The sequence below is a fragment of the Propithecus coquereli genome, unplaced genomic scaffold (assembly GCF_000956105.1).
Source record: "Propithecus coquereli isolate 6110/MARCELLA unplaced genomic scaffold, Pcoq_1.0 Scaffold5, whole genome shotgun sequence".
Lineage (NCBI taxonomy): Eukaryota > Metazoa > Chordata > Mammalia > Primates > Indriidae > Propithecus > Propithecus coquereli.
The window spans coordinates 14,972,101-14,987,668 of NW_012150840.1; the positions used below are offsets into that span (position 1 = coordinate 14,972,101).

At 57.4% G+C, this 15,568-nt stretch overlaps 1 protein-coding gene across 3 annotated transcripts in view; it reads right to left on the minus strand.

The window, feature by feature from the left end:
- Window positions 1-10,913, minus strand: part of PGF (placental growth factor) — a 13,738-nt gene extending 2,825 nt beyond the window's left edge. The window contains exons 1-6 of one of the 3 annotated variants that reach the window (XM_012656102.1): window positions 10,509-10,913; window positions 9,268-9,310; window positions 4,786-4,982; window positions 3,603-3,679; window positions 1,477-1,506; window positions 1,309-1,371 (exon numbers count right to left, since the gene is read on the minus strand). In XM_012656102.1, the coding sequence (XP_012511556.1) occupies window positions 1,309-1,371; window positions 1,477-1,506; window positions 3,603-3,679; window positions 4,786-4,982; window positions 9,268-9,310; window positions 10,509-10,595 (497 nt within the window). In that variant the 5' untranslated portion in view covers window positions 10,596-10,913. The remainder of the gene's footprint in view (window positions 1-1,308; window positions 1,372-1,476; window positions 1,507-3,602; window positions 3,680-4,785; window positions 4,983-9,267; window positions 9,311-10,508) is intronic. The other 2 variants (XM_012656103.1, XM_012656104.1) reach the window with 2 other exon arrangements.
- Between the last annotated feature and the right edge of the window lie 4,655 nt (window positions 10,914-15,568).

The window sequence follows — 15,568 nt, forward strand, 5'->3', positions numbered from 1 at the left end:
AAAATAACATTCCGTGAGGTTGGAATTCTGTGGGGGAAGTGGAATGGAAATACAATTTCCAGAAAAAAAGAAACAATGTCAATGTGTAACCATTAAAGGGGGTGTTCATATATTTTCTTTATGCTTGTTCATTTTTTGAAAAGTGGATGACAGTGAGTGTTAAATTAGGAGGGCAATTCCATAAGATACATCTGAACAGTGAGTTATACAATAGCTTTATATTAAAATATTAATATTTATAGTATACCAGAAAATATATCCTTTGCAACTGTTCATAATTGTGATGATAAAGTCCAATGTCACATGTGTGCAAGGGACTGCATAGGCTTTTGAAATTCCTTCAGGAGATTGCTGAATGAAACGTTTGAAGACTGCTACCCTGGGACATGGCGTGATGGGACACTTTCTCTCGGGGGCTGTCTGGCTGGGGTGGTGGCCCTGAATTGACTTCACTGCCAGCTCCATCCCCAAATCACTGTGTGGACCCAGGACACAAACGAAGGCTGTAAGCCTCAGGGGGACAGACCCAGAATCCCCATCGTCGTGGAGTGGGGCTCATGGGGTGAGGACTCCGGTCAGCTCCTCTCCCATGGCATGAAGTGACTTCCTGCAGTCTGGGAGCTGGAAGGGGACAGGCCCCGAAGGAGAACCACAGTGCGGCTGAGGTACAGCACATGAGAGATGTTCTAGTCTTGCTATTCACTCACAGATCTGGGGTTCCTGTCTCTGGTCCTTCTCCCCCAGCCATCCTCAGGCCTGGGGCTCTGGCCTGCTGCCCTCAGGTATGAAGCCAAGATGGGCAGGTGACCTCAAGGAGGGAAGAGGAGGCAAGGGGACCCCAAGGCAGAAACACTGGACTGGTGGCCAGCGCGGGGGAGGGTGCACCTTCCCCAGAGCCACTAGTAAGTAGTCCTAGATAACCTTGCAACGGTCAGATTTTTCACCACGAGAATGCAAGCGCTAGAAGCACAGGAATCTGGTCTGTTCACTGACATACCTGGCACACAGTAAGTGCTTGGTAAATGTTTGTAGATTGACCAAATGCTTGGTGGAACCCCTGCCCCCTCATTCTACACAGAGAAAAACTAGGCCCAGAAAGGTGAAATGATTTGTCGAAGGCCTCACAGAGACTTAGGCCTAAGCCAGGACAAGAACCAAAGTCACCTGATGTTTCCTGGGCCTGGAGTCTCAAGGAGGTACAGCTCCCTGTTCTGGCCCCCAAGACTGCCCTGAGCCTTGCCTTGCCCCTCCCGGTCACTAACCCCTGGGCCCAGCCTCCTCGCCATCCCTGGGCCCCCGCGCACTCACAGGTGGCAGTCTGTGGGTCTCTGCTTCTCTCTCTTCCTCTTCCCCCTGCCCTTGGGTCTCCTCCTGCAATAAGCCAAAAGCGTCAGGACAAGGTGGCTGGGGGCCCCAATGCTAGGACAGGGGCTGGCAGGTCCAAGGACAGCCCCGAGCCCCAGCCGGGCCACTTACCTTTCTGGCTTCATCTTCTCCCGCAGAGGTCTGGGGAAATAGAGAGAGGGACACAGGAAAGTCAGGAAAGTAGTAAGTGGGAGCTCCCTGCCACCCCAACACCTCCCCTTAGCCGTCGGAGTCCTGGTCCTGCAGCTGGCGCTGAGGCCACTAGGGGGTAGCATGGAGCTGGCAGGGAGGGCAGCCGGAGGCCTCTGGGCTGGGCTCCGACTCTAGGCTCCAGTGACCCCACCAAGAGAGGGACGAATTCCCTCCTGGGGACCCTCACCACACCCTTGTGCACTCTTCAGCCTCTTGGCATCAAATGTGGGGTCTTCTCAGTCTGCTCTCTGTTGCTTCACTTTCTCTGTCCACTTCCCTCCCACCCAGGGTGCATTCTGGGAGTTTCCTCAAGGACAGTAAATGATGGCAAGGCCGTGGACTGGCTGCCTGTCAGGGCACACCCCAACCCCATCCTGGAACAGCAGGGAGGGGAGGGGAGGGGAGGGGAGGAGAGGGGAGCACGAGCCCCACAGTCACCAGGCATGTCCAGGCTTTGCCTCCCAGGGCTGTGGCTGTTGGCCCAGAAGTGAGAAGAAAGGTGTCCCTGTTGCCCGGCCCATTGGAAGGGGACAGGGCCTCAGTCTTCCTGGGAACAGGGGGTGGAGGCAGGGGGCAGCCTGGTTACGGTCAGCTTTGGGGCCAGGAAATGCTGCCCTAGGCTGGCTCCCAGCTTGGGAGCCAGGGCAGGGTACCAGGGCTGTCAGGGCTGTCTGGTTATACCTCTCCATATTGGGCAAGTCAGAGACACCCTTGGAACCTGTCTCCTCATCTGCCTGCCCCAAAAGAATAACTATCTGGGCAAAGGTGACATAGAAGGTGACTATGGGTCCCTGTCCAGCACTGTGTCCGCAGGGCTCATTTCTGAGTTATTGTTACGTGGCTAAGCTCTGGCTGGGAGGGACAGGTTGAGGCAGGGCCCCTGACACCAGCACATGGAGACGGCCTAGAGCCTGGGCTCAGGTCCAAAAGGGGCAGCCATATCCCTGCACACAAGGCAGAGCCACGCCCAGGGGCTATGAGAGAGCAAGGTCATGGCCGCAAGAGGTAGCCTGGAAAAGGGCAGACTTAGGAGTTAGGCCAGACCGCGAATGCTCCCACACTTACTAGCTGTGGCGAATCCCGAAACTATATCGAGCCTTGGCGTTCTCATCTATACCATGGGGATGACAGTAGTACCTACCCACTAGGGTTGTTATGAGAGTAGGGACCTTGTCTATCTTGCTCACCACTGTGTCCCAAGCGTCCAGGACAGTGTCTGGCATACAGTAGGTGCTCAATAAATGTATGTGAATAAATGAGAAAACACATTCAGGTGCCTACCGTGGGGCTAGGCATGGAGTAGGTGCACAGTAAGTGGCAATCCTCCCCCTGCCCTCCCCCTGCCCACCCCCAGACCTCTGGTCTGGTGCCTATGGCCTGGCGGTACCAGGAGCAGCATCTTGGCCTGATTCTCTTTCCCGAGCCGACTGGCAGTGCCAGACCCGCCGTTCCTGGTAACCAATGTTCCAAGTGCTCCGGGCACAGGCAGCAAGACCTGATCAGAGGCTCCGTGGGTTGGGGGAGAGAGGGGACGTGGGGGCGCTGCCACTTTAAGGAAAACGCAGTGCCTCCCTTCTTCTGCCTCTTTCCTCCTACCAGGGCTTTCCTTCCTTCTGCTTCTCAGCCCACCTGCCCCCTCCCATGGGCACGCAGCCTGCCCAAAACTAAGTCCAGACTTGCAACGTCTTTGCCTCCAGGCACCTCTTCCAGGGGCCCCCCATCTGTGGCAGTTGCTTCCCATCTTGGAGAAGGGGTACGATGTGCACTGAGCCCCTGCAAGTCTGAGAGGCACCCAGGTTTTCTCTTCCCCTGTGGCATCTCGACAGCTGTACTCCAGCTGCTGGGATAGCTCACCGGGCAAACCAGCTGATAGGGGTACCAAATGCCTGTCAGCCGCCCCTGGCGCCTGCCTTCCCTGGTATCCCTGGAAGAAAGTGCAGCCTGTGGTAGGGATGGGCAGCCTTCACCCCCACCCTGGGACCCGTCTTTGCTGAGGCTGCCAAGTGCATGGGGGCCCGTCCCTGCTACCCGCCCAGAGGACCTACCGGCACTCGCACTGCACATGCTGCGAGAATGTCAGCTCCACGTAGGACGGCCTGTCCCCAGAGCGGATCTTCAGGAGCTGAGGGAAGAAAAAGGTTGATGCCTGGATTAGGGGGTGGCCCCTGAGTTTCCAGCATCCAATCCACTCTCTCCTTGTGTGGAGATCCAGACTCTCTGCTTCCTACCAGCCTTTGGAATACAGGCCCTCATTCTGCTTTGGGCCTGGGGCAAGCAGCTCTCCTGCCTGCATGTGGACCAGAGGGAGGCCCCTGTCCCTCCCTACCCAGGGGGCAGCAATAGCGTAGGAAGGGGGCCCACGTTCTGGAGTCAGAGAGACCTGTGTTCAAATTTCAACTCTTTCACCTGCTGAACAAGTGAAATAACATCTCTGAACCTCAAGTTCCTCATCTGTGAAATGGGAAGGACACCCGCCTCGAAGGATTGAATTAGATAACATTTGTGGCAAGGCTAGGACAGTGCTTGGTATTATTCAGTAAGTGTTCAATAAACCCTTGCGTGCACGTGTGTGTGCGCATGCCTGAGTATATGCAAACAAAGCTCAGAGCTTGCTTAAGAAGGTACCTAGTATAAACAAGGACTTATTATTTATTTATTTTGAGATAGGGTCTTGCTCTGTCACCCAGACTAGAGTGCAGTGGCGTCATCATAGCTCACTGCAACCTCAAACTCTTGGGCTCAGGAGATCCTCCTGCCTCAGCCTCCCAAGTAGCTGGGACTACAGGCATATGCCACCACGTCGGCTAACTTTTCCATTTTTTGTACAGACGGGGTCTTGATCTTGCTCAGGCTGGTCTTGAATTCCGGACCTTAAGCAATCCTCCTGCCTCGGCCTCCCAGAGTGCTAGGATTACAAGTGCGAGCCACCGTGCCTGGTCAGGACTTCTTTAATATGAGCAGATTTCTTTTCCAACCTCACTTAGGTGTCCTGAGTCTTGGGATGGGGCTCAGTGAGAGGCTGAGAAAGCAGGTGGGGTGGAGGGCTGTGGGCTCAGAGCCGTGAGGGAAGGAGGGGCCCTGTGCTGGGTGCTGGAGTCTGGTTCCAGTTCTGGCACCTTGGCCTGTCTCCTACCTCTCTGGGTCCCTGCTAGTGGGCAGGCTCTGTGGCCCTCTGAGTGGGTACGGGCCATGAGGCAGGCAGGGACATGAGGATGAGAGCCTCCCTACCTGCATGGTGACATTGACTGTCTCCACCGGCACACAGTGCAGGTTCTCATCGCCACAGCAGCCGGTGCAGCGTAGCAGGGAGACGCAGGATGGGCTGAACATGTGTTCCACCTCGCTGGGGTACTCGGACACGATGTCCACCAGCCTCTCCAGCGCCCGGCAGTAGCTGCGGCCCCACACTTCCTGGAAGGGCACCACTGACAGGAGGCAAGAAGGCTGGGTCAGGCCAGCAGAGACCTGCTCTTTGAAGCCCCAGACCTGGCTCTCCAGGCCCCACGGGTCTTCCAGGCTCAGCCCACACCCCCTCCCTCAGGAAGCCCCCAGCCCTAAGGGGGCTCCCTCTGCTCTGAGCCCCTGATGTGGCCCCTCTAGGATGCCTGCCAGCCCCTTAGCTCATCTGCTGGACAGACATCCCTGTGGGATAGAATCTCGCGGTGTCCCAAGCTCTCTGCTCTATTCTCAACTCAGGCACCTGCATCTGCCTTGGTTCTGTGGTGCTCCGGGAAGGGTGCCCTGGCAGCTCCCCAGGCCCTCTGGAGCTTTCTCAGGCCTGACCCAGTGCTGCTTCTGTCTTGGGGAACTTGCAGAAAACAGTTGGTTCTGGAGTCCCGCAGGGAGGGTCGCCTTCCCTGAGTCCTCTGCTCAAACACCTTCCACGGCCCCCTCATTTCCTGCCCCACTCTATGCCAGCTCCTCTGCCTGGTGGCCAAGACCACATCCAGCCACGTGCGCCAGCCCTCCTCGTCACTTCATCCCACTAGCCCTTGCACAGAGCCAGCGCGGCAGCACGGCGACTCCTGGCTCTGGGCTCCAGCGCTTGGTGGTCCACGTGGCTGATGTTCTTTCCTCTCTTCATTTCTCTCCAAGTAAAGCTCACCCCCATCCTCACGGCCGCCTCCCCACCTCGTCAGCTATTCCACCATGCACAGATGTCCTCCCCGGAGCACAGCTTGGCCCCAAGGGCTTGCCTTATCTCGGTCACTGGGGACTCTTATCTCCTTTACAACCAAACTGAGGCTCTATGAGGACCGGCAGAAGACCCGTAAACACAGGCTGCATCATTCCCGATTGATTAGATGACTGAGGATTATCAGGGACATCCCTGACCCCCACGATGTCCCGGTGGTTGTGAATGGGATCTTCTGGGCGCTGATCTGAATCCCTCAAAAGATGCTGCTCCTTCAGGGACAGGCCTGGGAGGCCACGCCCCAAACAGAGGCTCACAGGGAGTGGCCAGGGCCGGGAGTCCTGGCCTCTAGTCCTGGCCCTACCTTGGCTGTGTGACCTTGGGGTGGTCACTTAATCTTTCTGGGAATATCAGTTTCCTCAGCTGGAGAGAAAGAAGGCTAGGAATAGATGGCTGCTGAGGTTTCTCCTACGCTCACAGACTGTCTGTGATTCAGCGCATGCAAGCCAGCCGGGCCCAGCCGGATCTGGGGCCATGCGCAGAAAAACATACCCGGGCCCAGGTCATCCTGCTCCACATCTGGTGGTCATCTCAGCTGGAGGGGGAAGACGGGGAGCCAGGTTGTGGGGGGCCCTGTAGCCTCTGCCATAGAGCAATGGCCTCTCCCAGCAACCCCTCACTTCTTTCCATGGCCCTGCCTCAGAGGCAGAAGGGGCCGAAGTCCATTCCACTGAGCGTATGAGGACATGAGCCTCAGGGTAATCTCAGAAGAAAAATAAACTTCAGTCGTAGCAGAGGCCCACGGGAAAGGCTGCGAGCTGGTGGAAAATACCCAAGAGGCAGTGTGTCCACGTGGAGCTGGTGGAGGCAGCACAGAGGCAATAAACTGTGCTTATCTGGGTGTCTGCTGCTCCTGCCTGCTCTGCTCGGGGGCACTGGGGCTGGGCTGGGGCTGGGAGGGGAACCAGAGGCCTCCCCTGACTCTACCTCTCTAGGCCACTGGATGCTCCCCCTGGACCCAAATGGGAAACAAGGCCTCTGTCCTCATGAACGGCCCTGAAGCCCAGGGGAAGCCAACGCCAGGTCAGAGAGCACCTCCCTATCGCCAACTCTTCGAGTTGTGTGTTTAGTCTAAAATCTTCATGAGCACTGCATGACTCTAAATGTTTAATCTCCACCTTGGAAACACAAATAACAGCAGAGGAATAGCCAGCTGCCAAAGTACCCACAAGGCTCAGGCTCTTGCCCTGGGACCAGCCATCAGGGAGGGGACAGCGGCAGAGAAGGGGAACCCCACCCCCCACAATCCCCCAGACAGACTCCCACCCAACTGGGCTGTCCGGGCCATGGCCGGCTCTAGCAGAGCTGCCTAAGCCCCACATCCCACCACACAGACTCCAGGGCCCTGAAACTCTAAAATCTGCCACTTTCCCGGCCCCTCAGCCAAACTGTGTTGGGAGAGGGCTCAGAAGGAGGTGGGCCAGGGCTTGGTTCACCTGGCAGCCACCAAGAAAGAGGGCAATTGATCCCTGGAGGCCCCAGGCTGGGTGTGAGGGAGAAACAAAGGGGGCGGGGTGAGGGGCCGGGCTGAGGGAGCACAGTGACCGCTCCCAGATGTGGCTGAGCCCCTCAGGAAAGAGCTCCGCTCAGCTGCTCCTGAGAGCACTTCCGCTGGCCCCAGACCTGCTCCGGGTGGGGGTGGGAGTGGGGCGGGAGGAATGGGAGGCTGAGGCCTAGTCAGGCACCGGGCCAGGGCTGCGCGGTTCCCCAGGGGCTGCTCCCGGGGCCGGCCCTGTGGGTGAGCCTCCCACCTGGCTAACTACCTCCCAGCTGCCACCCAGGACAGGGGAGACCCAAGAAAGAAACTGTTTAATCCCAAGAGCAAGCTTTTGCAGAGGCTGCTGAGGAGGGGCTACAGAGCTGGGCAGAGCCGCTGGCCACCAGCCCAAGCCCAGCAGGTGTCCTTTCCATGGTCACTGGCAGGGCACACAGCCAGCCTGCCACAAGGGACACCATGCTCATGCCTGTTCCGCCACTGAGCTGTTGGGAGCTCTCCGGTTCTGCCAGATATACTGAGGCGTTTCTGAGGCTTTAAGCGACCCCTTGGGCCTCTCTGGGCCTCAGGGTCTGCATCTATAAAATGTGAATCCTAATGCCTTCCTAGTTCACGGCCTGCGGTCAGGATGGAACTGTAGAAAATGCCCAGCCATGAACAGTAATAGTAAAAATCAATGTCCACAGCTGGCCATGCTCTGGTGTTAGCAGGAGTGGATGGCATGTTCAGATTCTCAGAACTGGGGTCCAAGTCAGCTTGTACTTCCCCTGGCACAGCACAGGCTCCCTGACTGATCAGGATGCCAGGTGAGCTGACCTAACGAATCTACGCTTGCAAGCCTCCTCACCCTGGACCCTGGACAATATATGCACCCTTGTCTTCTCCATGGAGTCAAAGAACAGATCCCTTAGGAAAGGAAGAACCCTTAGATACCGTGTAGTCTAATGCTCTCATTTCACACATGTGGAAACTGAGGTTCAGACATCTTTGGTAGCTGTTGCCCGAACTACACGAAAAGCACCAAAAAGGGCATGGTGTGGAGGTGGGGGACGGGTCCCTTCCCAAATCCCAGAGAGCACGATATTGTGCCAGAGGGCACAGGAAGGGGGTGGCAATGAAGTCAGGACAGCTACCTCCCCCACCTGCTCAGTGGCCAAGGGGCCTGGGCCTCAGGCATCAGAGCATGGCCAGGCCCGGGAAGGGCCGGGTGCCAGGCCGGCAGGCGGGTGGCCGGGCAGGCAGGCCAGCAGAGGGTGTTTCCAGACAGCTATCACGCGTGTGCATGTGCACGTCCCCACATGCTCCCTCTCCCACGGCGTGGTGGGAACCCTCAGCGGTGGTGTGTGGCCACTCTGCACGTCTGGGAGAGGCAGGGAGGGAGGAGTGAGGCAGGGGGCCTGGCACTGGCCTCCTGCCTTCTGCACGTATGTCTCTTTGGCAAATGTCTCGTTGCCCTTTGAAGATTCCCTCTTGATGTAACCCAGGGCGGGAGTGGAGGGGCCAGGGAGGGCGCGACTCATGGTCTGTCTGTTTGTAATCAATGGAAAGGCCTGGTCAGATCCCTGCAGCTCCACAGGGTTGGGCTGCTGGGGAGGGCCCCTTGCCCCTCCCTGATCCTCTTCACTGCCTGCCCACTACGTCCAGCTCCCAGACCCCCATTCTGGCCCCCAGCACTCACTGCCCAGCCTGCCCTCCAAGACCCTATCTGCACCCTTACATCGTGCTGGGAAAGGGCTCTGATTCAGCCGGGCAAACCCTGAGTATATTGGCCCCAGCGTCCTGCTCTCCGTATGCTAGGAGACCCTGGCCAGGAATACACTTCTCTCAGCCTCTGGGTCACAATGGGGGGATCTCTCAGGCTCTGCCAACTTCATCAGTCAGGATGTCTAGCTTGTAGACTCTCCCCAGCTTTTATCAGCGTGCACCCACACTTTGTACCAACCCCTTCCCATCCTCTGCGGAGGCCTGGGAGGAAAGAAGAGAGGAGTGAGCATGCATACCCCCAGCCTAGCCAGCTTACCTTCTGCCTCTGATGAGCTGTTCCCAGCAGACAAGGCCCACTGCTGTGGACAGAAAAGTGCAGAGATGAGGGGGGCACCTTGGGGCTCTGCACTCTGGGGCCAGGTGTGATGACAAGAGGGTAGAGGCCCTCTGAGCTCCTTCTCACTCGTGGCACACATTCTACCCTGTCACAGAGCAGCCTCTTTCCAGGTACATCTAAAAGCCCACTGGACCCTGGCTAGGTCCCACTCCTCTCTGGCCTCAGTTTCCTCATTCGGAAAAGTGGGGGAGGCTGGAAGCTTTTAGAGACCTTTGCGGGCTGTGTCCCAAAGATCTTGCAATCTTGTGGGTCCCCCTTCTACCCAGCCCCCAGGCCAGCCGTGCTGGGCCCTGCACAGCCCGCCTTGGCTGGGTGCCAGAGCCCAGGGGGAGGTGATCAGCTGGTGGGAGCTGAGGGGCTGGAGCTGGTGGCGCCATGAGCTGGTGCTGCCGGTAACATTACACCTCTGGCCAGCCCTGCAGCAGGCAGGCGGGTGGCTGGCCTGCTCGGTCTAGGGGGACTGCCCAGCCCACCCACTGTTGGGCTGGGGTTGGGGACTCCAGGGCAGCAGTGCAGTGCAGTGGGAAGGGAGCTCATTGGCTTTGTCAAGATTTTGCTGCCCAAGCTGGCTCCCAGCCAGACTCACCCGGCTCCTGGGAAAAGGGCCCTGCTCACTTCCCCAGGCCCTGCACTCAGGACCTCCAGCCACTCACCCAGGAGAGAGGGCACAGCGGGACCCCTCATCTCGCCCCCAGCCCACCCAGGAGCCCCCAGCTCAGCCCTGAGCCCCGATGGTGGCAGGGCCCAGCCTCCCTTCCATTAACCTCCTCAGCAGGCTTCCCCCGACCAGGCCAGGTCAGAGGTCCTGGGGACGCCTGGCTGGTCATGGGACCTCGACCCTGACCACAAGGCCAGGGTCCTGCCTGGGATTAGTGGACAGATGCTTTTAGCAAAGCCACTAGGCTCCAGGGGCCAGACAGGAAACCTCCCTCCTTCCCTGTGGCTTCCCTGCCCCCGCCAAGACAGTCCCCAGGACCTGAGGACAGCCCAGCCTGAGATCTCTTCCCAGACACTGCAGGTCCAGCCTTGCCCCTAGGAAGTGTGCGGACATCCTTGGAGTTGCTGCTCCCTGGAGTGGGTCTGTGATTTCTGAGCCCCCTGATTCCAGTGCTGGGATGGGAAGACCGGGGAGTCAGGCTGGGGGTGGGGGTAGTTCTTACCTGGGGGGGCACAGCAGGCAGCGCCAGCCCAGCCAGGAGCTGCAGGAAGCAAGTGAACAGCCTCATGGCAGGCATCTTCTCAGACATCCCGGGCCAGGGGGCTCCAATGGAAAACCACCATGCTCATCCCCCGGGGAAGCCCCTGGCACAGGAGGAGAAGAGCTGAGTGGGGCGTTGGATGCCCCCCTCACTGCTGCCCCGAGTCCCCGGCCGGTGGCTCGAGCATCTTCTGGAAGCCCTAGGCAGCCAGGAGCCCGCAGGTACGGCTGTGGCTGGGGAACCTGACGGGGCGCGACCGGCCGGGCGGGGCGGCGTGGGGGCGCTCGGAGCGTCCGTCGGCGCCCAGCGCGACCCCAGGTCCTCTCGTGGCGGGGCAGTAGCCGAAGATGCAGTTTCCTTCTCAGAAGCGGCTCCCTTCTGGGACCGAAGCTTGTCTGCGACTGGGTTTCAGGGGCCCGAGGCGGGGCGGGGCTGCAGGCCGGCCCCGCCCACCGCAGACGAGGTTCCAGACCCGCTTCCCGGGAGCGGCGAGCGGGTGGCCCGGGGCTGGCGGCCGCGCGGCGCGAGCGCGCGGGACCCCGCGGGGCGGCGACGGACGCTCCTGGAGCAGATCCCAACGCTCCGCCGGTGGCAGCCCCGCGACAGGGCTCTTCTGGGCCAGCCGCCTCGCGCCGGGGCATCCAGGTGTGGAGCCCAGCGTTTGCCATCAGGGCTCAAGACTTTGGCGGCCTCTGCAGGAACAGCAGCGCCGGATCCCTGGGAAGCAGCAACTTGGTCTGGCCCTTCACGGCCCCCTGTGCCATCCAGATACTCCTCTGGAGAGAAGGGATGACTAACCCCATTTTATAGATGAAGAAACAGAGCCTCCAAGAGTGCCCTTGCTGCATGTAGAGCACATATGCTCTTGGAAAGTGTGTGTAATATGCTTGCCTGTGTCCCTGTGTGTCCCAGCAACTGGCAGAGACAAAACCCAACCCAAGCCACATGACTCCAGCACCGTGTCTCCACCCCATACACCACCCTCCTCCCGGGGCGCTCAGACAGCAGGGCAGCCCAGCTGTGGGCTGCCCAGGGGAGACACCTTAGGCCACCTGGCTAGTGTCAGCACTACTTCCTCTGGGGGATGCAGTCCTCCCAGGACCACCCTTCGAGGCCAGCCCACCTCTCCCCGTGGGGTGGACAGTGGCCTAACCCAGGGGTTTCCTGCTGGTCCTAGACAGAGGAGGAACTGCTGCACCCTGACAAGGTCTTTGCATGTGTCTGTGCATGCGCGTGGGCATTTGTGCGTGGCTGCGAAGATACACATGTGCTATGCGTCTGAGTCTCTGTGTGTCCTGAGTGTCTGCGTGTGCCTATTGTATGTCCAAATATGACTCTGTGTGGGTCTAGTCTCTTGGTATCTCTGTACGCTTGTGTGATTATGTGCGTGTGTGTGTCTGCTGTGTCTCTGGGTATGTTTAGAAGTGTGTCTGAATGCGTATTTCAGTGGGATTGTGAGTTTGTGTGCCTGCCTGTCTCTGTGCATGTATCTATCTCTGTGTATGAAAATCTGGACAGGTTTCTATGCGTGACTGTGCCTACCTCTGGGCATTTGTGTGTGCCCTCCCTTGTCCTCGATCATTCTTAACCACCACCACCCTCACTGCCCTCTGTTCCCACCTCCCTGGCTGCAAGAACCTGGCAGGATTGGGAGTCACGAGTTGGCCGGGCCTGGGGCTGGGGGGTGGCTGTGGGGGAGGAGCAAGGCCTGGGAGGTGGCCCCTACAGCTCACATTCCAGCCAGGAGCAGGGAGGCCAGGGCAGCCCTGGCTCTCACCCCGGTGACCTCTGTGTCCGCTGCCTGCCTGCCCACCCACGAGGGGCTGCCAGAGAAGCTGCCTCCCTGCCTGGCCAGCTCTAAGTCCAGAGGTCCAGGAGCCTGGGGCCAGTCACCGGCCAGCTGAGCAGAGGCTGCAAAGAACGTTCTGATGAGCTCCAACATGCTAGGGCTCTTGGGGTAGACAGACTCCTTTCTGGGCCCTGGGTCATTGTGGAGGGTCGCGGTGCATGTGTACAAAGGTGAGTAGAGATGTGTGTTTGTAGAAATCTGTATCATATATGTTGCCCACAACATCTGTGTATACATAGTATGTGTTTATGTGTGTCTTTTTTTGGATTTGGATCTGGGTATGTGGACTTGGGTGTGTATTGTGCACAAGTGTGTGTGTATTTAAGAATCTGCACTGTATATGCTTGTCTGTAACTGGATGTTTCAAACACTTACACATAGGAGTGCATCTGTTGTGTACGTGTGTGCGTTTGTATTCATTCATTCCTTCTTTTGTTTGACACATATCGCTTGAGCCCTCCTATGCTCCAGGAACTGCTCCAGGTGCTGGGAATGTGATGTGGAGGGTCCCTCGAAGTTTACATTCATGGGGGGCTGGGGACACAGCTGGCTGAGGATGCCGAAGCTCTCTTTCTTCCCTCCTGAGTGAACTCCACACTTCGGGCAATTCTGCGATTCTCACGAGTGCACCTCAGTGTTTTGTCACTAAACTGGGGAACTTACCCTTCTAAGCCTGGCTTCCTGGTTGTGAGATGAATTAGCTAGGGTAGGCAAGGTGGTGGAGACCAAGAGGACTCCAAAATTTCCATGGATTGAACAGAGGTTCATTCTTGCTCACGCCCAGGCCAGGGCAGGTGTGCTGGCAGCTCTGCTCCCTGCACCGTGGCTCCATTTGTGACCACACGTAGCCTCAAGTGACTTCCTTTGCTTTCAGCGACCTGCTTCTGCATCTATAAAACAGGAATCATGATAGCACTTACGTCATATTACTGGCCTTCCTGGGTGCAAGAAATGGTAGCTGTTGGGCATGATTTCTAATTCAATTTTTCATTCGTGTTAGAGAAATAAAAATACTACAGTTATAGAGCAGAGTCCTTGACAGAATGGACACAAAACAGACAAAAAATAAAAAATTTTATACTCTGCCACTTGCAGAGGAACAAGAGGATGGAGAGGTTCATGTGTAGGTGTACACAAGCACTAATTCTCACAGTCACAATCCAGGCAATCAGTTCTCTACTGTCACTGGGGTAGTGACCTCAGAGTAGCTCCAGGTGCTGAGGGGACGGCAGAGTCAGTGCCCATATTCCACACAATTGTTTATCACCACAATCATTTATTGCTGTCTCTGGGAGAGAACTAGTATTTACTGAACACCTCTTATATGCCAAGCAGTGTGCCTGGTGGTTTAAATACCTCGACTCATTGAATTCTGACCACAACCTATGAAGGAAGTTTTAATCATTTCCATTTTGAAGATGGGGACGTGGAGGCCCAGGGAGTTTAATCTGCCAATAGTCATTTAGCTACTAAGAAAGGAACAGTGAGGGGGATTAAGTCTAGATCTTTCTCCAGTGAGCACGAGCTCTATCTCCCAACCAGACTGCAAGTACCCTGAAGGCAGGGCCAATATCTCCAAACTTTTCTGGATCTTTTGATTGCTGGAGCAGAGTGGGTGCTTGACAAACTCTGGACGGTTGACGTAGGAGAGGGAGAGGCCCTGCTCCTAGGGACTGACCTGTTGGCAGGGAGTCGGGCAAGTGCAGATAAACGCGAGGGGCTGGGCTGCAGAGACACTGTTGGGGCTGTGACAATACAGGGGACCCCGAGCGGCCCTGGCTGTCAGGCTGCAGGCCAGATGGCCATGCCAGCCCCGGCTCCCAAGGCCGCCCACAGACACAGGGCTTCCCACACCTGCTGTTAGTCCTGGTCTTAGCCCGAAACACCTGCCCTGACCCATCTCAATTTCTTGGCTTCAGTGTCCTCGCTCCCTTTCCCATTTTGGTCTAGCCTTTTCAAACGTTTCCCCAACTCAGCCTTTGCTTCTGTCTTGACAGCAATTCAGCATCTGCATCTGGAGAGGTGTCTCAAGTGGCCCTGGGTATGCACCCTCTCCTTCTGACCCTGTTCCTGGGCCCTGGACTTGGGTATAGTCAGAGGTGGCTGAGAAGTGGAATGTCCAAGGACTAAACTCTCCTTCTCCCTGGCTGGCAGAGAGAGCAACAATGGGCAGCTCCAGGCCAAAGGCCTTTTCGCTTCACAGGTCGAGCATGCGTCATAGCCACCAGCTACCCTGCGTCCCCAGCAATGAGATGCTTGATTGGCCGCCTCTGCCTTCTCCTCCTGCCTCCCAGGCTGGGATTTCCTGTAGACCCACCCCAGCCTTGACCCTGAGCTCTCCTCTCCAGGCACTTCTAGGCAGGATCCGATGGCTTCCCTGGCCCCACTGACACTGGGTAAGATGCCCCTCAGCCAGGCTCCGCTGGCATCCTCCCTCCTGGCACCTGGCCCTCAGTATCACAGTCGTCCGGTTGCTTATCTGTCTTGCCTCAGAGACTGTAAGATGTAAGAGGCAGGTATTGTGTCTCTTGTTGACCCTGTATCCTCAGCACCTTGCTCAGTGCCTGGTGCATAGTAGGGCTTAATTGATGTGTGTTGAGTTGGATCAGTCCTCAGAGTCTACTCTTTTCCCCACAGAGGAAATGTCCTAAGTCTGCCCATTCCTTACTCAAATGTCCTTAAGCTACTCAGAGGTACCCCTTCCTGGAACCCACACTCAAGATTTTTCAACTTGGGTGGGCCTCTCTGGTGAGGATGAGGGAGGGAGCAGGGGAGAGCCACCTTCTCTTACTGTGTAATCATGTGCTGGGCTGGTCACCACAGTCCCACCAGCCCCCAGGGAACAAGGCTCAAGTCTCAGGCTAGAGCCCAGAACCCAGTGGGAGGCCTAGGGTAGGGCCCAGTTGGAAGGGGGCCAGGACAAGAGCCCATGGGTGATCAAGTGGCTCCCAGGGGTGGGAAACAAGATGGCACCCACCACAAGGGCTGGGAACAAGAGAAGCCAGGAGAGGTGCCCACGGCCTTGTCCCAGGCCTCTGGGGCGACGTGTTGTCACCAAAGGAATGGAAACCTGTACTTTGGGAACTTGGCAGCCAGGGCTGGGTTTTTCGTGTTTTCTGTAATTATTTCCCTTTTGTTCTCCCTTAGTATTTAGTAAAGCCCTTTGTGAAAA